General features: G+C 37.4%; 3 protein-coding genes and 1 non-coding gene across 5 annotated transcripts; 3 read left to right on the top strand and 1 right to left on the bottom strand.

Annotated features, from left to right (window-relative positions):
- Positions 1-1,038: 1,038 nt before the first annotated feature.
- On the top strand, positions 1,039-4,376 carry LOC142639107 (scarecrow-like protein 14). The gene is made up of 2 exons (XM_075813206.1): positions 1,039-3,858; positions 3,975-4,376. The coding sequence occupies exon 1, from the start codon at positions 1,578-1,580 to the stop codon at positions 3,741-3,743; it is 2,166 nt and encodes a 721-aa protein (XP_075669321.1). The 5' UTR covers positions 1,039-1,577; the 3' UTR covers positions 3,744-3,858; positions 3,975-4,376.
- A 1,192-nt stretch (positions 4,377-5,568) lies between these two features.
- Positions 5,569-5,642, top strand: TRNAE-UUC (transfer RNA glutamic acid (anticodon UUC)). The gene has a single exon. It is a non-coding gene; the product is annotated as a tRNA-Glu (tRNA).
- Positions 5,643-7,906, top strand: LOC142641704 (uncharacterized). Of its 2 annotated transcripts, none has more exons than XM_075816182.1 (6): positions 5,643-5,836; positions 5,922-6,008; positions 6,123-6,185; positions 6,310-6,411; positions 7,142-7,397; positions 7,502-7,906. In XM_075816182.1, exons 1-6 carry the CDS (start codon positions 5,759-5,761, stop codon positions 7,621-7,623), a joined length of 708 nt encoding a protein of 235 aa, XP_075672297.1. In that variant the 5' UTR covers positions 5,643-5,758; the 3' UTR covers positions 7,624-7,906. The 2 variants fall into 2 exon arrangements, with proteins under 2 accessions (XP_075672297.1, XP_075672296.1); XM_075816181.1 differs by having other exon boundaries at positions 7,139-7,397.
- A 111-nt stretch (positions 7,907-8,017) lies between these two features.
- On the bottom strand, positions 8,018-11,531 carry LOC142641703 (B-type cell cycle switch protein ccs52B). Its single transcript, XM_075816180.1, has 10 exons — positions 10,879-11,531; positions 10,362-10,484; positions 10,167-10,271; positions 9,865-10,044; positions 9,549-9,611; positions 9,264-9,458; positions 8,922-9,023; positions 8,733-8,795; positions 8,526-8,594; positions 8,018-8,428 (listed from the first exon to the last, which is right to left on the bottom strand). Exons 1-10 carry the CDS (start codon positions 11,374-11,376, stop codon positions 8,375-8,377), a joined length of 1,452 nt encoding a protein of 483 aa, XP_075672295.1. The 5' UTR covers positions 11,377-11,531; the 3' UTR covers positions 8,018-8,374.
- Between the last annotated feature and the right edge of the window lie 1,376 nt (positions 11,532-12,907).

Below are 12,907 nucleotides of genomic sequence, written 5' to 3'. Positions count from 1 at the left end.
TGCCTTGTACCAATGCATGCATTGAGATCATAGAGTTCTAGTTTGAAGTAGACGTGTCATTTGTGAAGGAGTTTAATTAGAAGAAGTCTAGAAGTTTTGGATTTTCTATGGTGATGTCAACAAGAGAAAAAAGTAGATTGGGCGATTGCATGAGAGAGAGAAAGAGAGAAAATCTAATTGATTGAATATGAAAAGAGTGACTATGGTTGTGTGGGAGAGCATAGTTGGGTTTTATGGGGGAGGAGTGACAACAATAACATGTTTGGTTTGTGTTTGTGTGTGTATGGGAGGGGGGATTATGCGTATGGGAGACATGGATCTTATGGAACGAGCACATACAATAATTCTCTTCTATGAACTTGCATATTAATGAGACATGAGTCTCATGAGATTAGCACAAAAGATACTTTCTTGTGTGTGGGGAAAGGGGGGGAGGGCGATGACAACGTAACTGAGTTGAGTTGGGGATGCATGGTAACAACAACTACAATTGAGTTGTTGTGATTTGGGTGTAAATTGTTTTACGCCCCTTTGAGAGGTGTAAAATAATTTACACCTCATTGTGTAATTTGACATATTCTCAGTTGGGCCAAACACCCAAAAAATTGAAAAATGTATGAAACAAAACAAACGCAGCCTGAATATCAAATTCTAGTCAGATCCTAAAAGTAGCTGACGTGGACTAAAATTCTTAATTTGGCATAGGTGTCATCAAGCTATTGGTTTGTTGAATAAAGATTATAAAGAGTGTTTTTTTTTTTGTTGAGAAAATCCAAAGTGGAATACTTTGACTGCGTTAACTAAAATCAAAAGTAGTATAATTGACACATACATAGAGGAGATGTTTTCTGCTTTCTGACTAAAATGGTGCGACTCTGACATGTCTCTTCCTGTCCTCTGTTTCCTACTGGTTGATTTGTTTTTTGGGTCACTATTGCTGGAATCTTCTTACTTATTCATTCTTCTTCTTTTTTTGACCCCATAAGAAATAAAAGACTTTGTATTTAATACTAATTTCCTATAAATAATGTCAAAAGAGAACCCTTTTTTTTAATTCTTTTTCTTTTCTTAAAATTCCATACTTACAATTCGAAGCCTGGTCTAGCTAGCCTCTCTTTCTGTTTCACTTTTACTGGAACAAAATCTGAAGAGCTCAGCTCAGGTACTTCTCGTTGACTACCAACTGCTTTAATTTCAAACCGTTAAGCTAGAAAAGATTGATTTGATGTTTCCTAGGACTAAGGTCCCATTGTAATTCTGTACTCAAAACTGTAGCAAATACTAGTGTTTCAGTAGTTGTAAATTTTTTTCGTCTGTTTTAATGTGTTCATTTTCTTTATTCACTGTTCAACTTACACTTCTGATATAGTCTACTGCCAAAGATCTCAACATTTATTTATTTTTTTCTTGATCTAGTTGCACATGTTTCTATGTAGCATTTAATTTTGCTGAGGGTTTTGTATTCTGGGTTTGAAATAGGCTTCTGTGGGAGATTTAAGTGGAGGGAATCAGTTCAGGAAAAAAATACTTTCTGGGTAAACCTTTTTGTGTTGTGGGTATTAGTTCTTTCTATGTAGATGGTCATGGATCATCAAACCTTGAGCGAATTCTACGGTTCCACTTCTGTATTGGAATTCAGTGATGAGATTTATACTGATACTGAGAGTAATTTTGCTGAGCAAAACTGTGCAAGTTTTGCATTTTGGCCACCAGATGCAACCCCCAGTGACTTAACCCCTACTTTGAGTGTGAAGCCAGAAGTAGATTTACATGAGGACTACGATTTTAGTGATGCAGTTCTCAAGTACATCAACCAGATGCTTATGGAAGATAATATGGAAGAGAGGGACTACATGCTTCAGGGGTCTGAAGTACTTGAGGCTGCTGAAAAATCATTATATGAGCTTCTCGGAGAGAAGTATCCACCTCCTCCTGATAATGTTCAGCCTTATTATGTGGATCAAAACCATGAAAGCTCTGATGAATATTATACTGTAAATCACGGTGACTCTAGTCGTAGTACCAGCAGTGACAACTTTGTGATTCATGGCTGGGATTGTGATTTGGTTCAGTATGAATCCTCAATTATTGCTCCTGTGTCCACGTCTGAGCCATCTTATAGCTTGTTGGAAGGCACTAATACTATTCCTGAAACCCTTTATGGCAGTGAGTTTATTTTGCAATTTAAGAGAGGGTTTGAGGAAGCGAGTAAGTTTCTTCCAAATGGCGACAGTCTTGTTATTGATTGGGAGAGTAATGCATTTCTTGTCAAAGAGCAGAAGGAGGAAAGTAAGAATACCTTTTGTAAAGCTGAGAAGAAAGATGGGAATCTGTACTCCCTGGATGGTTTGAGGGCAAAAAATAACCCTCATTCTGAGGATGTGAATTTAGAAGAAGGGAGGTGTAGCAAGCAGTCAGCAACTTCTACTGAATCTACTGTGAGTCCGGAAATGTTTGATATGGTTTTGCTACACTCTGAAGAGGATGATTCTGTTCTTTGTGAAGCTGTGCTGAATGAGAAAAGCAAGAACGTACAGCCAAATGATCGGTCCAAAAGGTCAATTAATGTAAGGGCCAATCGGAGGAAGACTGGAGGTAAAAGGGGTGTGGTGGATTTGAGAACTCTTTTGACACTTTGTGCAGAAGCTGTTGCAGCAGATGATCAGAGGACAGCCACTGAGCGACTGAAGCAGATCAGACAGCATGCTTCTCCTTTAGGGGATGGAATCCAGAGAATGGCTCACTATTTTGCCAATGGTCTTCAGGCACGCATTGCTGGCTCTGGTACTCAGATTTACAAAGTCATTATGACTAGGCGAACGTCAGCTGCTGATGTACTGAAAGCTTACCATCTGTTTTATACTGCATTTCCATTTTTCAAGGTTTTTGATTTCTTCTCAAGTAAGACAATTATGAATTTAGTTGAGAACGAAACAAGACTCCACATTGTTGATTTTGGTATTCTTTATGGTTTTCAATGGCCTTCCCTCATACAACAGCTCTCCGCAAGGCCTGGTGGACCTCCTAAGCTTCGGATTACTGGGATTGATTTTGCAGAACCAGGTTTCCGACCAGCACAGAGGGTTGAGGAGACAGGGCGCCGCTTGGCAAACTATGCGGAGACTTTCAATGTTCCATTTGAGTTCAATGGAATAGCACAAAAGTGGGACACCATTCAAATTGAAGACCTCAAACTTGACAATACTGAGGTGCTTGTTGTGAATTCTATGTATTCACTCAAATACCTACTTGATGAGACAGTAGTGATAGAGAGTCCAAGAAATGTTGTCTTGAAACTGATCAGGAAGATGAATCCACATGTTTTCATACAGGGGATTGTGAATGCAGCCCATGGTGTGCCCTTCTTTACTTCAAGATTTCGACAGGCTCTTTTCCACTTCTCTACTTTATTTGAAATGCTTGACACCTACTTGTCCAGTGAAAATCTGGAGAGGATGCTTCTTGAGAGTGAGTCATATGGGCCGCAGGCAATGAATGTCATAGCTTGTGAGGGCTTAGAGAGGGTTGAGAGGCCGGAGACATACAAACAGTGGCAGCTTCGGAATGTGAGGGCTGGATTTAGGCAGCTTCCTTTGAATCAGGAGATGATGAAAACTGCAAAGGACAGGGTGAAATCACGCTACCACAAGGATTTTGTTATTGATGAAGATAACCAGTGTCTGCTACAGGGCTGGAAGGGACGAAATATTTTTGTACTCTCTTTTTGGAGGCCTGATTGTTAAATGCATGATCATTGTTGTTCAACTAAGGCAACATTGAATACTCCTAGCTCATGTTCAACTTGCTGCCCTTTGTTCTCTATGATTTTGCCTTGGATTTCTTATACACAAAGCTAAGGTATTAAAGCTTTCAAGTTAAATTAAAATTTATCTTTGTTAGCATTGTCTTGCCATTAGCATATTGTGTAATAGGTGATCTTAATTTTGATTAAATCGTTCTGGTTTTTGGAGCAGGTTAATTGGGGAGTGATCTTTTGGCCACCTGCTCATCATCATGCTGTGGAAGACCTATTCTTAACTGCAAAGATATACGTGCATAATAATGCTTAAATAGTTACGGTGCTTCAAGAGACAAAAATATATTCCATTTTAAATGTATGTAACATAGATGGAAACTATTTCAGGCAGTTGGTTTTTTGACATAGATATCTATGTATACAAGATAAGACTAGCTGTTTACAGTACATAGTAACTGAACTTTCAAGGCTGCTCCTTTGCTGCATAACTCATGCTCTTAACATAGGAGGTCGGCCTAATTGCAGCTATATCAGTCTTGCGTATTTAGGTGAAGTAATGAGACCCCAAGGATCAATGATTAAGATGTGAACCAATATGTTTCCTGTAAACTAAACTTCTCACATTTAGTGTAAATGGTGTACTTTGAACTACTTTCTTTACCAAATTTTCGTGTTCACTGTACTTTATGTTTCTAACATGTAATGTAGAATGTGCAGCAGCATTTCTCAAAGTGTAGCTGGCGATACTGAATATGGGTATCTGTCCACTAATTGGTTAAACAAAAAGGGTTGGGGAGGAGATATATGTTGGGTTTTATATGCTGAGTATTTAACTAGCGATATCTATTGCAAGGGTACCTTTGACCAAACCTGAATCTGCAGAGCAATTGATGTCCTTGTAACGAAACATCCATGCTAATAGATCAAATCTGGGTCATTTTAGATTTAATGTCCATTGTGCTAAGTTTGTCTTAAACCCATGCCAATTCATCATATACATAATCATTAAATAACCCCCCCCCCCCCCTCCCCCCCAAAAAAAAAAAGAATTAGATGGTCAAAAAATATTATCATCCGAACACTAATGCTCATATTTGTGCTTATAAATGTGAACATGTCTAGAAGCAGGCAAAATTTTTCATCAGTTGAGGTAACATGGTGTGCTTGCTACTAATAATAGTTAGTGTTAGTAGTAGACTTATGCGAAAGTAATGTTCCAATCATAACTTATCACACACTAGTAGTGTTGAATACAATTATGAAACATTTTACGTCTCTTAGCATTACTCACAAACCACATAATTGGTTTATTTTGGATTTGAATTAAATCATCGAAGTACTATGTCTAATCGATGACAGTCAAATCCTTGTTTTTTCACCACTATTAGAAGAAGAAGAATATCACAACCTTATCAATCAAATAGAGGGATAAGATATATATTTGATAAGCGTCATGGACCTTTGCAAACAGTAAAGGGACAGTTCATGCCACCAGCTCATTCTACATAACAAAAATGTAACTAAGTCCTTGTTTTTGTAATTATTTTATTTTAATTTATTTCTCATTCTCATAATGTACTATCCTTTCTTATCTTGTTTTAGTTTGTCTTCTTTCATACTGCTACCTTGGCTAAATGTATATATAGTTGTATTCTTTTGTAAAGAGGCAACTAATATATTCTCCTTGTGTTTGTACGAAAGGACATTAAAAAAACCAGTTTACTGTTTATAATAAGGTTGAATTATGTGACTTTTAACAAACACTTTTCATCAACTCTTAATTGATGATGTTAAGTCACAGTACTAACTACTCCATTGTAGTCCAGCCCGGTTAGGATACCTGGCTTTCACCCAGGCGACCCGGGTTCAAATCCCGGCAATGGAAATTATTTCCATTTTTTATTTTTTAAATTTAAGAAAGCAAAAAGCCAAAAACTGCAAAACCCTTAAACAAACCTCAAAAGGGGTTTTAGGAAAAAACAGAGAGTCAAAAAGAGAGAGATGAATGGTGCAGGAGCACCAGATTTCTTCTACAGAGAAGCTCAACGCCTTGGCTATGTTGCTCGCTCTGCCTTCAAGGTACTACCTCTCTCTCTCTCTCTCTCTTTTAAAATTTTCTCCACACACTCCCATCTGATATCTTTCTCTGTTTGGGAAAGAACAGCTTTTGCAGATGCAGAAGCAGTACAAGCTGATAAAACCCGGCTCCTCAGTTCTCGACCTCGGCTGCGCCCCTGGCGCTTGGCTTCAGGTTTTTCCATTTCAAAAACTAAATTTTTTTGATGGGTTTTAAAGGGTGTCTTTGTTTTTATGGCTTTTTCAGTTTTCATGGTGTTCTGTTCTGCCTATTATTTTGTTTTTGTAGGTAGCTTGCCAGAGTTTGGGTCCTCTTAAAACTGGTGGGGTTGTTGTGGGCATTGATCTCAAGGTTTTGTTTTTATTTATTTTTTCTTCAATATTCATTAATTCTTTAGTTGTTTCTGATGGGTAAAGGAAATTGAAAGAAATGATTTTGATTTTGATTTTGTGAAATAATGGTATATGCAGAACAGAAGGTGAAGGTTCCTCCTCGTCACTGTGATGCAAGGGTTAAAACTGTTTGTGCTGATGTCATGAACTTGCCTAAACACCAACTTAGGGCTCTCTCTCCTCAGGTATATTCTAAATGTATTTTAATTTGACATATTATCTGATTATTCATTGATTTTTGAGCTATTTTCTTTTGGGGGTATCTGAGGTCCATAATACCCTTTGCCATTCTCACACTGCCAAGAAAGAAGTAAACTTAACTGTGATCCTAGCTTTATTGAGAAGGGTGTTACTTAGGTTCATTACTTGCTTCCTGGTTCAACCTTTTCGGCGTCCCTTGTTTGAAACCATCCCTCCCTGCATTTGCTCTTGTTTTTATTAGTTCTATAATCTATTGGATCCTTATGTTTCCCATCAAAGGGCTAGTAGATAAAGATGGAAATGGATGTGCTTTCTATAGATGATTTCTTTGTAAATTCAATTTTCATTTACCCAAAGCAGAATGGCTTAATTAATCCAATGGTTCATCACCTTGGGTTCACTATATTTGAAAGCTTGATTACTTTGCAGCATGGTCTAGTTGTTGATTCCTTGACACAATGTATGCCAGGTTTTTTTCTGCTTCTTGTCTAAATACAGGTTGGCCCTTAACCTTGTTTGCCTTAATATGTTTGAACCTTTGAAACAAAAACACTTCAGAGATGAGAGTGTTCATCTTATCTTGAGATTTAGATAGACTGGGATCTTTATAACTTGATAGATCTTAGTTTCGCTCAAGGCAAACCATTATGGGGGTCTCTCTCTTTCACTAGTGTAGGGATACAGATATGATTTTGTTTTCCTACTGTGCAGCAGAAAGGGTTTTCTGTGATTCTCTCGGATATGTGTCCCTTGGTTTCTGGAATCACAACTAGGGATGCAGCTTTATCAGTTGAGTTGGGAATGCAAGCACTTGATTTGGCTGTTGGTAGAGCTACATTACATATTCCGGATGATAATGTTCAGAAGGAAAAAGAGATGGACAGTTCAGCCTCTGATTTAGAGAATGAGGGTGTTCTGCTAACAGGGGGCCATCTTGTCATAAAGCTTTTAGAGAGTGAAGATGTGAAAGGTTGGATTGTATTTTATAAATGCAGTATCTACTCTATCTAGTTCTTTTCCAGCTGACGGGTTTGGATATAATTCTTGCTTTCTTTCTGGCTTTTGCCTTCACAGAATTCACCCAGATATGCAAACCACTGTTTAGAAAAGCATCATGGTTGAGGCCAAAAGCCACAAGATCTTCATCCAGAGAGATTTATCTGATATGTCAAGGGTTGCAGCAAGGACAAATATAATTTGTTCCATATAATTGGCTTCTTGTGCCAGACTCAGGCCACCAGAAATCAACAATAATTGGGCAAAATAGGAAAAACACAATCTGCAATGTAGGATAAAATTCAATTCTTTGCAATCTGCAATGTATTTTATGAGCTTCATTGTAATTTTATTTTTACTTCCTATGTACTCTAGGATGTAGTAAGCCTGGTGTTTGTATTTTCAAGTTGGAAACTGAAATTTCATTAAATGATAAACATCATTGTGACCTGTTCAAGAATACAGAATCGTTTCTTGTTGTTATGTGCAGTTGTTCAAACCTTTTATTAGCGCTTCTATGAGTACCACATATACAAAAGCTAATACAGACTAAAAGCTTTGATTCCATCAGATAATAATAAAATGACATAGAGAGAGAGTACAACTTATCTAGTGTTATTGATGTCCAAGTATTTTATAAACAAGGAAACACTTTACAGATGCAAAACTTTATAGCAGAAGGGGGAAAAAAATAGAATACATCATTGCCAATCTCTCAGCACATCTCAGCTGCTCACAAATAAATTACAGTTTCATATACAGTATAAACTAGCCTTTACTTTCCATCTTCATAACCAAAACATATTCACGTGTGCAAAGAATATCATTGAATTCGGGTTTGCCCAAGAGACCAAAGACCAAAAATATATTCACGTGTGCAAAGAATATCATCGAAATTGGGTTCGCCCAAGAGACCAAAGACCAAAAACATATTCACGTGTGCAAAGAATATCATCGAATTTGGGTTCGCCCAAGAGACCAAAGACCTGTGTCTCTCACTGGTGTCTGAAAACACAATAGGAAACAAGAGAAGAGAATTAGAAAGAGATAGCAAAGTACAGTTTGATTATTATCAAATATGCTCTGCAATGGTCATGCTTACTGGTGTTTTCATGGATGGGAAGACATTCCAAAACCGGAGGGTTTCATCACCTGCACCAGTAACTATAGTCTGCAGGAGGCAATTGAGTTCAAATTAAAACATTTCTATATGCAGTATAATATATATTTGCATCTATTTTTGGTGTTACTCTCCTGTGCTGCCAATCAGGTTCACATGCTATGAAAAATGCTTTAAAGGAAATGATACCTGACCATCGGGTGACATTGCAAGGTAAAGCACTCGCATACTATGTCCCGTTAGAGTTGCAACCTATCAATCAATCCAAAAGTTTCAATAATAAAAAAAAAAAAACCAGACAAGTCTTGTCTATAATTTCAAAGGCCAAGGTTTGCTGACAGATTATGATGAAAATGAAGTTATGACTAAAAAGCTAACCTTTGTCATTGATGGATACTTCCACACCATAATTTGATTCTGGGAATACCCATGAGTGCTTACTATTTCATTCACATTTTTACTCCATGCAAGATTGCAAACCTGCATGTTAAGCAGCAAACTCTATATAAGTATTCCTTCAGCACATGAATTTATTCAAGAACAAATTTCCACATGACAGGATCATATGTTGTCTGAATTGGCATTAGCACCCACTTCCCCCCTCCCGGTCCTTATCAGAAATCATAATTTTCCTATGGGCATTTACAAAGGCTAGTAGAATTTTTTTTTCCCTTTATGAAAATCAACTGGTATGATGCATAAAGAATTGAAAAGAACTACCTGGCTCCCTGTGTCAACGCTGTTCAGTTGGTGGCCGTTTGTGGTGTTCCAGAAGCGAATACATCTATCAGCTGTTCCACCTCCAGATGCAAGAAGGCCACTTTGGTGGGGTGACCAAGCAATGGCCTTGACAGCAGCTGTGTGCTCTGTTAGTCTCAAAGCTGGTTGCTGAGAATGATGGTTCCAGACCAATAGCTAGGCTCACCAGCAAGAAATCAGATTAGTTATCGACTAGACACAAAGCTTCCAAAGAATAAGAAACAACTAAAAGTTAGTGATGAATACCTGATTATCATTGCCACCAGATGCAAGTTCCCTGTCATCATGGGACCATTTTAGCCCACATACCTGTTGCATTGAAGTTAAGGAAAGGTTAAGATTACTGCCATTTTCCCTATAACTTCTCTGTTTTCTCCCATTAAGTTGTGGTCCATGTTAAAGATAGCATATCAATAACGTTGGATTATAACACTTAACAGAGGATATGATCCTCTATAAAGCTAAATGACAATAAAAGATATGTATAGGAAGCTCCAAGTAGGTGGGACTAAGGGCTTTCAGTTGATGAAAAGAGGAGTTAAGAAATTTTCAATGGCTTCACCTCAGACTTGTGGCCAATTAGCTTGCTAACGAAGTCATTTTGAACCCGAAGATCATGTTGAAGTATGTTGCGATCCCTGCTTCCGAAGGCCAATGTGCGCGAATTCCATGCCAAAACCCTTGTTCTTGTTTGAGGCCCACCTATGGTTCGGACTTTCTTGCACTGTGTCCCATCCCAGGCCTACAACAGTATACCAAAATGCTAGCTTAATTTCAATTCTATAAGAGACTAATTGAACATACTAGCCTACAAAGAAGATGTGATAATTAAAGGATCATATGCAAGTTTAGAGGACTAGCTACCTGAACTTGACCAAGATTTGTACCAATGGAAATGTATGAACCCTCTCGGGTCCATTGGACAGAACACACACCATCATTAGGTCCCAAATCACACAACTTTGTTACCTGAGAACAAAATGGCATAATAGAATGTTAGACACAACTCATACCAAACTCTGCTTCAATTTGTTCCCAACAAAGTAATACTAAACTTACTTTGCTGTTTGATGCACTCCATAGATAAACACAGGTTCCCAATCCAACTGCAAGGACATTTTGTGAGGACCAATCCACTAGGTTCAAGTAAAAGTCATCTTGAAGTGATGGAGCATCTAGAACCTGCCACAATTTAACTTCAATGATCAACCACATTTTTTATTCCTATATCTATCACTGCATTATTCTCTTTATAATTCATTCAAGGTTTGCTCTCTCTCTCTCTCTCTCAGCTGAGATTCAGTTAGTTCATTTGCTCATATTTGCATCTTAGTCTATGAAACAACTGTCAGCTGAAATTTTCAAATACTAACTGCGCCTAACACAAACAATTTGCATGAACTTGGTTTTTCCTTCATAGTTGTACCTTAGATCCTCAAATTAAATTCAATCATGTGTAGCATTTGCTAATAAGTCAAATCCTTAAATTTAATTGTGCTTTAAGTTAGTTTTGCCCCATACAAAATATCTCCTGCAAGCAAAAAGATAAGAACCAGAAAGAGCATTCAATGCATACCTTATGGGGAGTCTTGGGGACCTTGCGAGGTGGCTTGGGAGGCGTGGAAGTCTCTGAAGAAAACCCATTATCATATCCTAAGATCGAAGGCGAGTAAGGAGAATTAGGCCCTGAGCTCTCGGTCTTGAACCTCAACATGTTCTTGCTAGGACTCATAGGTGACCCTGGACCTGCATTAGAAAAAGACCCAAAATCAGATCCAAAAAGCTCCGCTCTCAACAACCTCGAATACACCTCATTTCCGCCTTCTTTAAGCGGCGACCCCTTATCAATCAACCCGAAAGTGTGCAGCCTCGACGAAGATCTACACGGTATGAACCTATCACTGCAACTCGAAGATTTCGAAGGGGATGCTGACAAGTTCGATATGGTTCGAGGCGATCCCAAGTTAGTCACAGCACGAAAAGTAGAACCCGAAAAGGTCTCGAGGCGTAGTGATGTCTCAGACATCCCAGCCGGGAGATTCAACCCGCTTTTTTTCGCTTGAGGTGAATCCATTTTCTGGGTCTCCTTCTTTCTTTGAAATCTTTTTTTTTTTTTTTTGTCTATGGTGAATAGTGAAGATGAGAAAGAAAGCTAGAAAGAAAGAAAGAAAGAAAGAAAGGCCGCTCTCTGCAAGCAAAGAGGGCTTTTTCTAAAGAGGGTGGTCTTGTGTGAGAGAGTGAGAAGCAAGATTTGCAACGGTAAAAAAATGGTGGGGTTTATAGGAGAGGAGCGTTGTTGGAAAAAGAAAGAGCTAGGGCCGTGCGAAACACTCCTCCCCAACGGTCGAATTTTACATAAATACTGTATATGATAAGCTTGTACAAGCTGGCTTGGCTGTTGGGTTTAGTTACCAAAGTAGCCGTTGCTTTATTAGTATTTTATTTTATTGATTAGAGCTCCCTTGCACTGCACTGCACTGCACTGCACTTTTTTGGATTTTTGTTTTTTCCTTCTTTGGAATTTCCTTTTTTAAGCATCTATATTTGAGGAATAGTTTCAAATTTTTATAGTTTTATAAAATTTTAAATTATATCCTCAAAATTTAAGATTGTTACAAATTAAGCTTATAGTTTCGTTAGTTTTGAATCACACCTTGTATTTTAAACTTTAAAGTCATATCGATTCATACGATTTTAAAATTCTTGTATTTTATTTTAAATTAGTAAAACTATAAAAGCTTAATTTGCAATAATTTTAATTTAATTTAAAACTTTAAAATTATAAGTTTTAATTCTACCACAACCTAGCCTCCAAAACTGAAGAAAAAAATAAGCCCAAAATTAGTGTTTTTGTCATAGTTGTGGTGGTGGAGGCCCAGTATGCGGGGAGAGAGAGGGTTTGGGTTTGGGTTTACCGAGTTAAGTATACTAACTACGGGTGAGGTGATTTTAACCGGTAATGTGACTTGCACATGGTATAGGACATGTCAACTTCATAAGATTATTTCTAACTCAGTTTGGAAAAATTCCTCCAACCGTCAGTTTGCATATAAACTTTGTTTTTTGACTTAACTGGTAGTCTTTTATCTTCAAATAAAGTTATGGAATCAAATCTCATTTATACAAACAATGAACTTATTGGTGTCTCAACGATAAAGAGCTACGAATATCCTAAATTCAAATCTTGCATATTTAATAGAAATAAATAAATAATAATATATATATATAAATAAAAATAAAAAAACTCCTCTTGCAAGTGTGTTCGGATTAACTTTTTTCCTATTTTCTGAAACTAGACAAAAATATGCTTATGACTTGAAAATGTAAGGCTTAAAAAAATTATTTTAAAAAAAAACTTGTACAAATTGTCCGAACAACAATTTTCACAAATATTTTTTTTTACGTATGTTGTTAAATTGTTATGACTCTAGAGTTGTTAAAAGCAAATTAATTCCAAACCATATTGATCTATGATCGATAAAGACCTGAAAAGAAACCCGTATAGCTTTGATCCATGGCTCACATGAAGGGAAACTAAATCCAAGTATTTCATCACAACCAGGATGTAAGAGCAACCACATCAAATGGTGCATAATTTCTGTCTA

The sequence above is a fragment of the Castanea sativa genome, chromosome 6 (assembly GCF_040712315.1).
Source record: "Castanea sativa cultivar Marrone di Chiusa Pesio chromosome 6, ASM4071231v1".
Lineage (NCBI taxonomy): Eukaryota > Viridiplantae > Streptophyta > Magnoliopsida > Fagales > Fagaceae > Castanea > Castanea sativa.
Note: the sequence above shows the minus strand (reverse complement) of the source record. Positions and strands in the feature narration are given on the sequence as shown.

What these genes read in the sequence shown, in the direction of transcription:
- LOC142641704 (XM_075816181.1), top strand. Translation starts at nt 5,759, where the DNA reads ATGAATGGTGCAGGAGCACCAGATTTCTTCTACAGAGAAGCTCAACGC. An exon ending in TTGCTCGCTCTGCCTTCAAG is followed by an intron (nt 5,837 to 5,921) that starts GTACTACCTCTC and finishes GGGAAAGAACAG; the next exon opens with CTTTTGCAGATGCAGAAGCA. An exon ending in TTGTGGGCATTGATCTCAAG is followed by an intron (nt 6,186 to 6,309) that starts GTTTTGTTTTTA and finishes TATGCAGAACAG; the next exon opens with AAGGTGAAGGTTCCTCCTCG.
- LOC142639107 (XM_075813206.1), top strand. Translation starts at nt 1,578, where the DNA reads ATGGTCATGGATCATCAAACCTTGAGCGAATTCTACGGTTCCACTTCT.
- LOC142641703 (XM_075816180.1), bottom strand. Translation starts at nt 11,376, where the DNA reads ATGGATTCACCTCAAGCGAAAAAAAGCGGGTTGAATCTCCCGGCTGGG. An exon ending in TCCCCAAGACTCCCCATAAG is followed by an intron (nt 10,485 to 10,878) that starts GTATGCATTGAA and finishes AAATTGTGGCAG; the next exon opens with GTTCTAGATGCTCCATCACT. An exon ending in GGAGTGCATCAAACAGCAAA is followed by an intron (nt 10,272 to 10,361) that starts GTAAGTTTAGTA and finishes TTTTGTTCTCAG; the next exon opens with GTAACAAAGTTGTGTGATTT.